Source organism: Danio aesculapii, chromosome 4 (genome assembly GCF_903798145.1).
Source record: "Danio aesculapii chromosome 4, fDanAes4.1, whole genome shotgun sequence".
Lineage (NCBI taxonomy): Eukaryota > Metazoa > Chordata > Actinopteri > Cypriniformes > Danionidae > Danio > Danio aesculapii.
Window position 1 is genome coordinate 54,525,074 of NC_079438.1, and position 16,674 is coordinate 54,541,747.

Genomic DNA, 16,674 nt, shown 5'->3' on the forward strand with positions numbered 1-16,674 from the left:
AGTATTATTACTGGTCTATAAATCACTAATGGCCTAGGACCTCAATACATTACAGATATGCTCACTGAATACAAACCTAACAGATCACTCAGATCTTTAGGATCAAATAGATTAGAAATCCCAAGAGTTCAGTCAAAGCAGGGTGAATCGGCTTTCAGCTACTACGCCCCTCGTTGCTGGAATCAGCTTCCAGAAATGATCAGATGTGCTCCAACATTAGGCACATTCAAATCAAGACTGAAAACACATCTGTTTAGCTGTGCCTTTACTGAATGAGCACTGTGCTACGTCCGACTACTATGTTTTTCTCTTCTTTTTAATTCTTTTATAACACATTTTATCAGCTTTTATTTTATTTTTATTCTTACCATTTTTATGTTTGTTTTTATTTCTCTTATAATTGTTTCTTTTATTCCTGTTTATGTAAAGCACTTTGAATTGCCACTGTGTATGAAATGTGCTATATAAATAAACTTGCCTTGCCTTGCCTTGCCTTGCCTTAATGTATCCATAAAGTATCCGCTTATAACTCTCTAATCTTTCTAGCTAAAATTAGACTGGCGAATGGTGACGGTTCCTGTTCCGGACGAGTGGAGGTTTTCTTTTACAGTCAATGGGGAACGGTGTATGATGATGGCTGGGATCTGTCAGATGCTGCAGTGGTGTGTAGAGAGATGGGCTGTGGAGATGCTGTACAGGCAAAGAGTAATACTTATTTCGGACAAGGATCTGGACAAATATTTATGTCTAGTGTAAACTGTGTTGGAAATGAGGCCTCGCTTAGTTTCTGTGATTTACTTAAGCCCAAAACATCTGACCATTCAAAGGACGCTGGGGTCATCTGCGACTGTAAGTGAAAGTCTTTTTCATTTCATGCAAGTAAAAAGAGAAATGAAAGAAAATATATGCATTTAATTATGCTTTGCATAAAATAGTAACTTTGTTTTATGTAAAATGCAAGTTATTAACAAACCAGTAACAAAGGCTGCATTTATTACACTGCATGGTTCAAGTGACTCAATTACGATTTTTGTTTTCCCATGTGGCACAGATCAGATATAGCCCATGTATGTATAGCAGGAAAAAATCACATGGATTCTGATGTTCTCAAATCAGATTCAGGCCTTATTCATATGTGGAAATATATCCGATATGAATTGGATCAGGGGTGACACAGTGGCGCAGTAGGTAGTGCTGTCGCTTTACTAGCAAGAAGGCCGCTAGTTCGAGCCTTGGCTGGGTCAGTTGGCGTTTCTGTGTGGAGTTTGCATGTTCTCCCCCCATTCGCGTTGTTTCATCCGGGTGCTCCGATTTCCCCCACAGTCCAAAGACATGTGGTACAGGTGAATTGTGTAAACTAAATTGTCCGTAGTGTATGAGTGTGAATGAGTGTTTGTGGATGTTTCCCAGAGATGGGTTACAGCTGGAAAGGCATCCACTGTGTAAAACGTGCTGGATAAGTTGGTGGTTCATTCCGCTGTGGCGACTCCAGATTAATAAAGGGACTAAGCCGAAAATGAATGAATGAATGAATCAGATCCGTACCCTCATGTCTGCAGTGTAAGCAGGTAGATCGGATTTTCACCTGTCAATGCGAGTCACGCAACATTAAAAACAGTAGAGAATGACGTCAACTCTGACGCTTTGATTTAAGAAGAGACTTTAGCAAAGTCCCAAACCTTAAATCTCAGACATGATGACTAAAAAAGTTTTTTTATTGTCATGTAGAACAAGCGTTTAAGCATGTTATCGAGAGAGAGAAACAGAGAGAGAGCGCAATATCCATCCAATATTTAACCAATATTTTGCAAAGCATATATTGCATACATCACATGCATAAATCACGCCGTGGACATTACATTAAGATGCCTACTGGTTTAAAAAGGACTAGATTAAAAGAAGATGGTAAAATGAGAACTTTTCTTTTATAAACTATAGTAAAACAACTTGCCAAAAAGAATTTAAAAAAATGAAACCCTGTGAGCACATTAAATACAGTAAAGGAGAAAAGATCGCTCTTTTATTATCAGCTGTCAGTCAGCACCTGCTCTTTTTTTCCTGGTCATTGCACCTTTGCCGTGTGCTGTGTAAATGCAGACAATCAGAAACGAGTCACTTTTACAAGATGATGTAAGCCGGTCAGCAAAAAAATTTGAGACAGTCACAAAATAGGAATTGGCCATCAAGATCTGCAGTGTAAATGCAGCCAAAGACTTCTAGCTCAATAAACTACTAATTAGCTGCTCGTTAATAGTTAATAAGGTATTACTTAGGATTAAGTACACTGAAAACTAATGATTCATTGGATTCACTAATATTTTTTAAGGTAAGGGGTTGCAAACAATTCATATGGGCTGAATTTAAACAAACAAACACAGTTAAACATTACTATATTTCATTTGTTTGTTTAAATTCTGCTTATATAAATTGTTTGCAACCACATACCCTAAAAAATATTGTTTTGTTTATAAAAGATCATACTTTATAAGTGCTAACGAACAGTTAATATGTTAATAATAGGCAGGAAATAAACAAGTAGTAATTTGTTTGAGTTGTTACTTAAAGTAAAGTGTTACTCAAATGTTATATTTAATTTAATGTGTTGCTGTTTTGTAATTGTTTGTGATGTTCAACCATTTCTGAGTGAAATTTGGTCTTACGCCAGTTTATTACTAGTCATTGTCACAATCCTAAATATGTTTTATTGTTCATTTATGTGGATTCAGCTCCTGTCAGGCTCATTAATGGAGATAACTCATGTTCTGGACGAGTGGAGGTTTTCTATAGTGGTCAGTGGGGAACAGTGTGTGGTGATGGCTGGGATCTGACAGACGCTGCAGTGCTGTGTAAAGATCTGGGATGTGGAGATGTGATTGAGGTCAAAATGATAATTATTTTGGCCAAGGATCAGGGCCGGTGTGGCTAAGTGATCTGCAGTGCTCTAGTACTGATACAAGGCTGCGAGACTGTAAATCAAGCGGATGGAGCAGTAATAGCTGCGGACATGAGAAAGATGCAGGAGTCATCTGTCAGGGTGAGTGCAAACGTTAACTAATATTAATGTGTTGCATTGGATTTCATGTGTAATATTAAAATGACTGTATAATTTAATATAATTTAATAATTTATTATATTATATTATATTATATTATATTATATTATGTTTTGTTTTGTTTTGTTTTGTTATGTTTGCTAACGGACTACAAATCTGCTGGTAAACAGACTACAAGTTCTAGTCATGCAACACACATCTGCTCCAAGTCTCCATTGATTACACTCCCACAGCTGATGCTGCTCATGGACTGATTACACAAACATATATACGTCTCACTTTGACACTCATTGCTGAGTCTTGTTATAATGTTTGTGAACATTACGACGCGTTTTCCTTGCCTTTCCATTTTAGACCTTTACTTTGTTGTTTTGTCTGTTTACGTTGCCTGCTGCCTGCCTGTACTGACTATTTACCTGTGTTTTGACCACATCTCTGCATTCCCTGCATACATCTGTTTGCACCTGTGTTTACCGTTGCTTGACCATTCTGCTAATATACCCTGCATATGGATCCGCACCTCCCTTGTCAGCGTCCCATTCACATCACATTTATATTATTGTAAAATAGGGATGCTGACAACAGAGTTGAGGATCCACATGCAGTTTATTAATAAGAATATTCAGGCAGGCTATGATCAGACAGGAACAAACAGTGTAATGAGGGTAATCCAGAAACATAGTCTTGGTCACAGGCAGAGGTCTGTGCAGGCGGCAAACAGGATAAACAAATAACAAAACAAAGGTCAGGAAACAAGGTTAGACTGAACTAGGAAATGCTTCGTTATAGTTTCAAAGAAAATATAAAGAACAAATTATATTTATATATATTATTCTTTAAACATCCGATGAGCTTTTTAAAATATATAATTGCATTAAAGTTTATATGTTTTTAGATATCATTCATTCATTTTCTTTTCGGCTTAGTCCCTTTATTAATCTGGGGTCGCCACAGCGGAATGAACCTCCAACTTATCCAGCACATGTTTTACGCAGCGCATGCCCTTCCAGCTGCAACCCATCACTGAGAGAACCAGCGACCTTCTTGCTGTGAGGCAACAGCACTACCTTCTGCGCCACCGCGTCGCCCTGTTTTTATTTATGTTTATATAAATTTGTAGACAACACAATGGCTTTTTTTACTTCAGATGATTTGAGAAATTAATATTTATTGGTATGACATGAAAACATTTGTTATTTTTGCTGATTGTCATTTGCAAAGTTAAAATAAATAAATAAATGACAATGTTTTATTCATAATTTGGGAGAAAGAATTGTAAACCTTTTTAGAATCAAACATACTGAATAAAATCGTCCAGGGATATCTTGATATTATTCCAGACTCTACATCAAACTGACATCATATTTAATCTCCTAAATAAACTGATCAATAATTAATTTCTCTGTGTAACTATTAGATAACGTTAGGCTGGTCAACGGCTTCAATCCCTGTTCTGGACGAGTGGAGGTTCTTCTTAATGGTCAGTGGGGAACAGTGTGTGATGATGGCTGGGACGTGGCGGATGCTAAAGTGGTGTGTAAACGGCTGGGCTGCCCCTCCGTTCTGGAAATAAAAAAAGCAGCTTATTTTGGACAGGGCTCAGGGACAGTGTGGATGAATAATGTGAGCTGTTTTGGGAACGAGTCTGCATTGACGAGCTGTTCATACACACGCAGTCCAACCAGCTGTGGTCATGCGAAAGATGCTGGAGTCATCTGCGGATGTGAGTGCAAATGTTTTCGTTTTATTAAGAGAGATAATGGAGTCTTTCCAGAGTTCCACTGGGTATTAGCATCATAAATATGGGGAAAGGAAGCAGTTTGTTTTTATTAATGTTCAATGCACTTTATGCTTTGTGTTTAATTGAGTTACTGCTGCTGCGTAAGTGTTTATAATAGCACAGTGAGTGGAAATTTGCAAGTGGATTTTGTTTCCTGTTAGGAAGATTACTTTGAAAATGTATCTCACAACAGATTACAAAATAGATGCAACTTGAACTGATACTTGAACTTGAACTGATACATTTTTCATTATGTGATCATTTGTCAGTATACACTCACTGGCCACTTTATTAGGTACACCTTACTAGTACCAGGTCGGACCCCCATTTGCCTTCGTGGCATAGATTTAACAAGGTGCTGGAAAATTCCTGAGATTTTGGTCCATATTGACATGATAGCATTACGGAGTTGCTGCAGATTTGTTGGCTGCACATCCATGATGCGAATCTCCCATTCCACCGCTTCCCAAATGTGCTCTATTGAATTGAGATCTGGTGACTGTGGAGGCCATTTGAGTACTTATTGTCATGTTCAAGAAACCAGTCTGAGATGATTCACACTTTATGACATGGCGCGTTATACTGCTGGATGTAGCCATCAGAATATGGGTACACTGTGGTCATAAAGGGATGGACATGGTCAGCAACAATACTCAGGTAGGCTGTGGTGTTGACACGATGCTCAATTGGTACTAATAAGCTCAAATGTGCCAAGAAAATATCCCCCACACCATTACACCACCACCACCAGCCTGAACTGTTGATACAAGGCAGGATGGATCCATGCTTTCATGTTGTTGATGCCAAATTCTGACCCTACCATCTGAATGTCGCAGCAGAAATCAAGACTCATCAGACTAGGCGACGTTTTTCCAATCTTCTATTGTTGAGCCTGTGTGAATTGTAGCCTCAGCTGTTCTTAGCTGACAGGAGTGGCAACCGATGTGGTCTTCTGCTGCTGTAGCCCATCTGCCTTAAGGTTGGACGTGTTGTGCTCTTCTGCAGACCTCGGTTGTAACGAGTGGTTATTTGAGTTACTGTTGCATTTCTATCAGCTCAAACCAGTCTGGCCATTCTCCTCTGACCTCTGGGACCAACAACCACGCCACGTTCAAAGTCACTTAAATCACCTTTCTTCCCCATTCTGATGCTCGGTTTGAACTGTAGCAGATCGTCTTGACCATGTCTACCAGAAATTTGCTTAATTGATATAGCACAACTGTGACCTTTATTTATAATGCTTAAAGTGAACAAGAACTTAAATATAAGAACTCAGGCATATTGGTAAATTAGGCAGAAATGTTTTTAATTTCACTTGTTAATAGAGTTCTATGCATTCTGTTATGTCATTCTTATTCATTTTGTATGTGAGAGACATGTGATGTCAAGACGATTTGTAATAATGCTGAATATTGACTGATGTAATTCCAGCATATTTGGCTAAGAAATGTAATCTTTTATGCTTTATGCTTTATGATTATGATTTATGCTTATGATTTATGCTTTCTCCAACTCTCTCAGATTTTAATATCTTTTTGAGGATTGAAGTAAAGGCTGCGGCTGGACTCACCCCAAACACTGCTGCAATCATGAATAAACTTCCCGCTGAGGTGAGTCAAAATCACTTTTTGTTGTCGTCTTCTGGCTGTTTACTTAACAATCAGTTCCATGTATTCACTTTCATTTGACTCGCATAGATAGGAAAGAAATTGCCAATACCTGTAAATGGGAAGCTGATAACTCAGGCTGATGGAAAAGTCTTCCATGAGAGAAAAAAAACTGCACCCTGACAGCCTGGTAAGACTTCGACATCCACTCAAAACTAGTTTAATTCTGAATTTATTATTTATCAGAGTAACAATTTCACAATGGTGTTGGTTTCTCAGGTCATCGCGTGCATTCAGAGGAACAAGGATAATCTGATAGCAAACTGAATGGCTTATATTTCTTACAATGTCATCTTATTATCATTGCTTCATATGTAATTCTTATTTTTGTTTTTCAATGTAAGTGTGATATTTATTTTTAGACATTGACAGTGTTTAGATGCTGATAAAGTATCTTTTTAGGTCACATCCTGCTAACCAGGATTTAATATATATATATATATATATATATATATATATATATATATATATATATATATATATATATATATATATATATATATATATATATATATATATATATATAATTTGTTCAGAATAATTATTGCAAGAGCTACAATCTAATATATCAATGTGGAAATGGCAAACACTATAATTGTAAACTATTATAAACATAATATAAATGTAAAGTATAAATGTTTTTGGTAACACTTTATTTCGAAGGTCCATTTGAGTATTAGTAGACTGTTTGCTTAATATCTGTTAATATTGCTTCTTCAACAGACATTAAACTGACTATAAGAAACTTTGCAGGTACATGTCAATTTACACTAACCCTAACCCCAACAGTCTACTTATAATCTAATGAGAATTAGTTGGCATGTAGATGCAATGTAACTTAAATTCAACAAAAGGACCATCAAAATAAAGTCTGACCATGTTTTTTTTTTTTGTAATTATAAAACTACTGTAATTGTAAACGATCTAAAAGCCATAAAGAATATGGCAGAATGGCAATTCACAGGCATGAATGTAATTTGCAAAGAACAATATAAATAAAGTGTAATAAAATAGTAAACATTTCTGGATGTTGTAACTTTATACTGGATACACTAAAAAAGTCATTATTAGGGGGCATCAGAAAGAAAACAACATGAATAAGTGAATAGAAATAATCATCTTTAATGAAAACACATCTTTTAAATAATGATCTATATACTTTCTTAAACTTATGTTTATTGAAGTAAAAACATCACCTTTAAATGAATGTTGATTACTGCTGTAATACAAATAAGCCACTTTAAAGATTTAAAACAGTGTTTTATTAGTTAGTCTTACTAAATACAATATAATACCATTTTTGGGAAAAATAGATTTGCTTTTACTAACAAACAAATGAACAAACAAACAGCCACTTACTTATATTTCTCGCAACGTTCTTGTTTATTAAACGTATCATATAATAATTAAACAGTTGGTCTTATGTGCTGGTTTGCCTCTAGAACAGGGGTCACCAAACTTGTTCCTGGAGGGCCGGTGTCCTGCAGATTTTAGCTCCAACCCTAATCAAACACACCTGAACAAGCTAATCAAGGTCTTACTAGGTATACTTGAAACATCCAGGCAGGTGTGTTGAGGCAAGCTGGAGCTAAACCCTGCAGGGACACCGGCCCTCCAGGACCATGATTGGTGACCCCTGCTCTAGAATCTCAGTACTTGTACACAAATAAATTCATTCATTAATTTTCCATCGGCTTAGTCTCTATTTTAGAGGTCGCCACAGCAGAATGAACCGCCAACTATTCCAGAATATGTTTTTACATATTCCAGCCGCAACTGGGAAACACCCATACACATTTATTCACATTCACACTCATACGCTATAGCCAATTTAGTTTATTCAATCCACCTATAATGCATGTGTTTGGACTGTGGGGGAAACCGGAGCACCTCCACACAGAAACGCCAACTGGCCCAGCTGGGACTCGAATCAGCAACCTTCTTGCTGTGAAGCAACAGTAAATAAATATGAAATTATATTAAAAAAGCCATTTAAATTTAATGAAAAGCAATTAAATCAAACAAGCGTTAGTACTTTTGCATGATACTAGTTTATCTGATCAACACACAACTGCATTATTTAAGAAGCTGTTGATGTATTTACACTGTATGCATGCTTTGTTTAACTCCTTTCATTTCTCAAAAGGCAAAGAAGCTTTCCTGGTGAGTGCCCATTTTGGTGACGTCTGGTTGCTTTTAATTTAGCATAATGTTACAGTATTTATATTATCATTCCAGGTGCTGAATTATTGGCTCATAACCTACACAATAAGCACTGTTGAGAAGCTTTTTGTTGATGTTTTATTGTTTGTCACATTTGTCAAAAGGAACGTGCCGAGCTTTGTGAATGATTTGCAACTGTAATGAACTGAGACGGACGTATGCACGCATTTAGCAGCAAAAGCAGCCTATTATTGTTTAAGAGCAGGGTGAAGTCCTAACCACACACAGAAACTGAAACCAGACTATAATATGACATATGAAATGTCTTCAGAAGGCATCAACTAAAGCAGACAAGTCCTGTCTTTGTGGTCCCATTTGGAGCTTTGCATACAATCTGGGATTGTTGTAAACATTCAAAACTTCACCGTTTGCATCCTGTTAATGAGGCCCGGCAGTCTAATTAGGAATGAACAACTCATTTAAACCACCCAACCAAAATGCAAAAATCTTCTGTTTACCACTAAGGAATTCCTTGTGTCCAAGAGCAAAAGTTCAGACAGGATTAGGATTTGTGGAAAAACTAAGCAGTTCAGACACTTGCATACAGGGACCCTTACAATCCAGCATTAACATCTCAGAAATAAACAAACAAAAGCTGTCATTGAATTATTAATACATTATTAAAAGGTCTTAAAAGTGTACATGGGGGTGTTCCGGTTTTCCCCACAGTCCAAACACATGCACTATAGGGGTATTGGGGAAACAAAATTGGCCATAGTGCACAGGTGTCAAACTCAGGTCCTGGAGGGCCGCAGCTCTGCACAGTTTAGTTCCCATCCCAATTAAACTCACTTGATCAAACTACTTGAGTCCTTCAGGCTTGTTTGAAACCTACAGGGAAGTGTGTTGAAGCAGGGTTGGAACTAAGCTGTGAGGGCTGCAGCCCTCCTGGAACTGAGTTTGACACCCCTGCCATAGTGTATCAGTGTGTGTGTGTGTGAATGTGAGAGTGTATAGGTGTTTCCCAGTACTGGGTTGAAGCTGGAAGGGCATCCAGTGCGTAAAACATATGCTGGAATAGTTGGTGCTCATTCAGCTGTGGCAACTCCTGTTAAATAAGGGACTAAGCCGAAGAATGAATGAATGAATGAATGAATGAATGAATGAAAAGTATTCATAAGATCTTAAAGGTAGATATTAATACCAAAGAAATTTAACACTGCTGTTTTGGGGACTAATATGTACCTTGTCAAAATGCATGGTTATGGTGCCATTATGGACACTTTTAGGTACATATTAATACATAACGTTTTGACAAGGGACATATTAGAGCCTTAAAAGTACAGCTATGTACCTTTATGGTCTCATTATGGACCTTTTAGTAACATATCACTCCAATGACAGCCTTTGTACTCTTATTTCTAAGAATGTAATGTACAGTCTATTGTAAAAATTTTAGCTAGTAATTCGTACCTAAATATGTAAAATTACACTCTCAGCTCCGACATAAAGGTATAATTCTGTTTTAGAATATACATTTTTATACCTAAAGTGTCCATCATGGTAAATTAAATAATTATTAAATACCTAAAAGTACTAATTGGTGTAATTCTGTACACTAGTGCACCTAAATTAGCCCATAGTGGTGCCATAAAGGTACATAGTAGAACCTAAAATTTTGACATGCACACTAATGCACAGAAATACACTAATTAGTACTTTTAGGTACTAATAATGTCCTTTAATTTACCAAGATGGACCCTTTTGGTACAAAAATAAACCTTTTAAAAAGGCAATACCCCAGTGACAGCATTATACCATGATTTTGGAACGTGTATAAATGAAAAAACAAGCTGATAAAAAAGCAGGAATGATAAGAAATGAGGGAGTGATACCTTGTGTTACTTTTCTGTCTGTCTATTTGCCAGTCACGACATCTTTCGTTAGAACATTTGGTTACACACCTGTTGAACATATGCTGTAATTAGCAAATACATGTAAATGAATACTCTGAAAAGGTGTCAGCGTCAGGTGAAGGGAGGAGACGTCAGAGCTGGAGAAATGCACTATGAATTCCTAACATACAGACTTATTTTTCAGAGCAGGAAGGAAGACATGGGGCACCTCAATAGGTTTAAAGATATTTTCTATTTAAATGTTGGAATATATGTTTGTGTTATTTGTATGAAAAATTTATATTAATTTATTGTTAAGTTTTTTAATTATACACAATAAGTTCACTGTTTCTGTTTTCTCTGTTAGCTTTAGTTGCTTTACTTTGTAGAGCTTACTGTGTATTAAAAACTATAATTTTATCAATGTATATTTATATATTAATATAATACACGTAAACTGATACTGTTCACAAATATTTCACAAATCAAAAAGTGTTCAAATATTATATATATAAATATTATTTTCAGTGTTATTGTTTTTCTCAGTTTCTTCCTATCAGGGCTGCTGTATACAGTATGGCTCATTTTCACTCAGAGTAAGTAAACATTAACACTACTCATACTAACTTATTTAGCTATATAGAGTGAAGGCAAAATGACTAGCTCTCCTATGAAATGTTAATTATTTTAAAATATTTCCCTAGTGATCTTTAACAGAGGTCATTTTCACATAGTTTCTATAATATCTGTTCTTCCAGAGAAAGCCTCCTACTTTAGTTTGGTTGAAATAAGGCAGTTTTAAAAAAAATTAAATACTATTTAAGATCATTAGCATCCCCTTAAGAATTTCTTTTTCAATTCACTGTTGTCCAATGACTTGCCTAATTAACCTAACTCATCTAGTTAACCCAATTAACCTAGTTAAACCTTTAAACTGCACTTAAATATCTTGTAAACTAACCAGTAAAACCAGAAAAAGAATTACTTAATGATTCTCAATGTGTTTTTTTTTTCAGTTTTGGGAATTTCCTGTTCATTTGTCAGGCTCGTTGACGACAGCAGCTCTTGTTCAGGAAGAGTGCAGGTTCTCCATTCTGGCGAATGGGGAGCAGTATGTTATGATGGCTGGGATTTGCTTGACGGAAATGTTGTGTGTGGGCAATTGGGTTGTGGGGAGGTGCAAGAGTTGAAAGTAGCAGCATTTTTTGGCCCAAGCTTAGGACAGATATGGATGAATCGTGTAAACTGTGTTGGGAATGAATCGTCATTGGCAGACTGTGCGATGGAGAGTTTGGGACCAATCGGATGCCTGAATGATTTATATGCTGGTGTCATCTGTCAGCGTGAGTAGAAACCCTTTTAAACCACTCTTTAATTATATCTTTTAATTGACAATTGTCACATTTTGTGATTCACAAGTGTTTTTTGTTTATTTACAGTTGTGAATTGCATTATAGGATGTTGATCTCTGTCTGCTCTGTCGACATTTCATGTTTAAAATTCAACTTTACAGTTTAACAAAGTGACCTTTTGCCCCAAAATATAATTATACTTCAGGAAGAAATATAAAGAGACAAAATAAATACGAGCTTTGTTGTTTAAAACATCAGGAATCAAACAAATGGTTAAAATACTGAAAATAACTACGCAAATATTTTACATCAATTCAAATATAACAATACATAAATCATTTTAAATGAATTTACATTAAAGGTGCAGTAGGTGATCTGCCACAATGCTAACTGGTTGCATTAATGTCTTTGAAACACAGTCCCACCCCTGCCGTTCAAAGCCACGCCTCCTGGAACACGAACACGCACCATTAAGATTACAGCAGACAACCCTCTCTCACGTGCTGTCCTAAAGCGTTTCTGCTTAGTGGTTGGCTGGCGGCGGGCAGGAATTCAAAGTAGCTGGTAAACAATATAGAGAGATTCAAAAATGAACCAATGTCAACATAAAATTCCACGTTCACGCCGTAACGCTGTTAAAATCTCAGAATTTAAATCTTTACTGAAAACTCATTTGTTTTCTAAACGCTACACTTCTCATCTGATAAACTGACCACTTTGTTTGATCAACCTGTACTCTGCATATTTGTCTCCTAGGTCTTGTTTTGTATTTCCAGTTTGTTATATTTGACTTCCTGTATGTTTGTGAACCTTATGTTGTCTCTACTTGATTAATGTTTCTTTCAATGTCTGCTTGTACTAACTCTTTTTGTTACAGTCATTGTAAAGTGTCATTGAGCTTTGGAAAGGCACTATATAAATAAAATGTATTATTATTATTATTATTATTATTATTATTATTAATATTATTATTATTATTATTATTATTATTATTAAAACCAACTTCACCTCAGTGAAGTATTATTGACTTAGGTTTTGTTGTTAAACTAAATAAAAATCTACATTGTTCGTGGTGTCAAAGGTCCCTCATGAAATTTTAAATAATCACATCAATCTTTCGCCAGAAGATTTCAGTGGCTGAGCAACACTTCTGTGCAGATAACCCATTCATAAAACAACACAATCTACATCAGCTTTGCGTGACTACAATAGTTTTAAAACAGAACAGACCTGTCTAAAAGTAATACGCCAGCCATGGTGTCCTCCAGTGTGCAAAAGTGACTCCAATGTTGATTCAGGATTTGAAAAAGTGGCGGCGCAGTAGGTAGTACTGTCACCTCACAGCAAGAAGGTCGCTGGTTCGAGCCTCGGCTGGGCCAGTTGGTGTAACTGTGTGGAGTTTGCATGTTCTCCCTGCGTTCGCGTGGGTTTCCTCCGGGTGCTCTGGTTCCCCCACTATCCAAATACGTGCGGTACAGGTGAATTGGGTAGGCTAAATTGTCCGTAGTGTATGAATGTGAATGAGTGTGTGTGTGGATGTTTACCAGAGATGGCTGGACGGGCATCCGCTGCATAAAAGTTGGCGGTTCATTCCGCTGTGGCGACCGTGGATTAATTAAGGGACTAAGCCAAAAAGAAAAGGAATGAATGAAAAAGTTTTGATTCAGCATTTGTTTTTACTGCTCTCTCTCTCGTCTCTTATGCACATGAACGTGCGACGTTTGTGTATGCACAAATATCGGATCTGCATGATAAGAGGTGAGCAGTTGTACAAATCTATATTTGCTGACAGACAGTTTGGGCTACTTATCAGAATTATGGGAAATATCGGCCCGACAATATTTGATTGAATGAACATTGTTTAGTCTTATGCCTTACCCAGAATATAAAAAGACATGTAAAAACATTTAGATCATTTACTTTAATGATTACTATTGCAATGTGATGAAACTTTCAACCAGCTCAACAGATAATGTTTCTGAAGACAATCACCTACTGCACCTTTAATTTAAATAATAATGATAATAATGTTCAATACACATTTTGTACATTGCATTGTGTACAGTGACTTTTATTGACATTTTAGTAGCTTGAAATGATGTATAAGTGATAATATATAGAGAAATGTGTCTGTAAAATGGCAGAAAATGTACTGGAAGGTTTGTAGCGTAATATACAACACCAGAACATTCACTTTAACTATCTCTATCACTATCTATCACTATCACTTTAAATAAAAGTCACTTGTTTGAACTGTAGAAAGGTCTCATAATGCAATTTAAAAGCATAAATAAATCAGAGAAAGTAAAACTTGAAGCACAAAATATATAAAACTGCTCATTTATGTATATTTTTTACAGTGCATATTTAATGTTTTTATTCTTGTGTCTTTATCAGCCAGAACTAGACTGGTGAGCGGCATCAACTCTTGTTCTGGACGAGTGGAGGTTTTCTATAATGGCTCATGGGGAACAGTGTGTGATGATTACTGGGATCTGACAAACGCTGCAGTGGTGTGTAGAGAACTAGGATGTGGAGATGTGATTGAGGCAAAGAGTAATGCTTATTTTGCAGAAGGTTCAGGGCAAATATTGATGGATGATGTGAACTGCTCCAGAAATGATAATGCATTGAGTAAATGTGAATTTGCTGGATGGGGAGTGCACAACTGCGCTCATTCAGAGGACGCTGGAGTCATCTGTCAGGGTGAGTGAACATTACTCTGCCTTTATTTGAGTATTTTGACAGATTTAATGTACAGTCGAATACAAAATTAATGTTTTAATTGCCATTTTTGAGACCGCATTAGGGAAAAAACACATTTTTAAATATAATAGTTTTAGTAACTAATTTCTAATTAATTATTTTCCCTAATTTATTTTGTCTTTACCATGATGACAGTACATAATATTTTACTAGATATTTTCCTAAAGCTAGTATTCAGCTTAAAGTGCAATTAAAGGCTTAACTAGGTTAATTAGGTTAACTAGGTGAGTTAGGTTGAATAGGCAAGTCATTGGACAACGGTGGTTTGTTTTATATCAAAATAAAGTTAAAATGTATTTAAATATTTGTTTTTATTCCAGCCAAATTAAAAGAAATAAGACTTTCTCCAAAAGACAAATATAATAGGAAATATTATGAAAAAATGTTCTTGCTTTGTTTAACAGCACTGGGGAAAACTGGAAAGGAATTCCAGTTTCATAGGAGGGCTAATAATTTCGTCTTTAACTGTAATTGTCAAGTGTACTAAGAATGTGTCTATGAAGTTTCAATGTAAAATACCTCACAGATCATTCAGTTCTATTAACTCCACATTTTTGGCAAATAGATTCTGTTTTTGTGTCTCCTTAAATGCAAATGAGCTCCTGTACCCCGCCCCTTTTTCCAGAAAAGCCTTTACAGCTCATGCCTCCTTTACTCTTTCAACAACAAACAATGCATTTGCATGTACTCTAAGGCCTCATTAATTTCCACCAGGGCTTAACACGCCGGATCCGGAACCTCCGAAATCTGATCCAGCACCTGATTTTACTGATCCCCCTCCTCAACCGCCCTCCTCCCCCAGATGCTGTTCACTTTCACTTTCTTCCCCGACACCCCAACTTCTTCACTTTCGTGCACGACACCCCTCCAGCCGCAGGAAAATATATATAAAAATATATATAAAAATATATAAAATTCACAAATTAAGCACTGATTTCCACTAACTCTTTTTGAGCACTTAAATCTGAATTGTGCCTACAGAAAGACTGACACATTTTCTTTTTCACATCGACTGTCAAATGCACACAAGGTAATGTCAAAAGCAGTATAACTCAAACACATAGTGATGGTTAAATTTGTTAATATTAAATATCTGGGGAAGAAATGCGTATATGTATCAGTGTATTAGATCTGTGAAACAGCATCTCATGGACATTAAGGCAGCACTATTTTTTAGATGGCAGGATTTTCGTTTTTTATTCAGGATACTGTGTGTGACATGTATGTTCCAGAAGTAAAAAATCAGGACTATGATGGAGGCATTTGGGAACACGGATAGCACCAATATCCTCTGAAAGTACAGTACTGTGCCAGTCTTAGGGCGTACTCACAATACGTACAGTTGCCTTGAACCGGGCTGAAGCATGCTTGTTCCCCCTTCCGTCTCCCCTGACAGCCCGCACTCACATTGCATTCGGGCCTGGGCACGCTTACGTCATCGCCGATGTACTGTTCAGATGCTTGATATTAAGTGGAGTTTAGTTATAAACTAATTTCGAGAGGATCACGTGCTAATGATTGCTAGCGGCTGGATTTGCATTATCCAATTCTCAATGCACCAATCAGACAACTCCTAAGCTACTACAAATACCCTGGGTTACGTACTACCGCTATCTTCGTTTTGAGGAATCCCCCCATCCACCCCTACTTCTACTTCTTCCTAGATGGGGTGACACGGTGGCCCAATTGACTAATCCAAACCGGCACTATAGACATGCTCCTAGTAAACGGTTATCTCTCAAGAGCAATCACTGGCTGTTCATTGGTTATTACAGCAGGGGAGTTCTCGAGATCTACCTGAGCTCAAACTCCCCTCTCGCCTTGCAACGGGAGGGAGCCCCGGGCTCGAGGATCTAATGAGCTCAGGGCTCTCTCCCGGGACAGCATGCCAAACAAGCTCATAATTAATCATCAGCTAAGTGTGAACTCTTGAAATAGCATATTTGAGGAAAAGACTCAACAAAAAAGTTGAAGCTGTTGCTTTGTGCTAAAAAGGTCA

At 36.8% G+C, this 16,674-nt stretch overlaps 1 protein-coding gene across 1 annotated transcript; it reads left to right on the forward strand.

Moving 5' to 3' along the window:
• Positions 1–674: 674 nt before the first annotated feature.
• si:dkey-14d8.20 (deleted in malignant brain tumors 1 protein) lies at positions 675–11,747 on the forward strand. Its single transcript, XM_056456392.1, is given in 6 exon segments — positions 675–705; positions 2,727–2,879; positions 2,882–3,034; positions 4,470–4,775; positions 6,354–6,442; positions 11,574–11,747. Coding segments are annotated over 6 exon segments (906 nt in total).
• Positions 11,748–16,674: the final 4,927 nt, after the last annotated feature.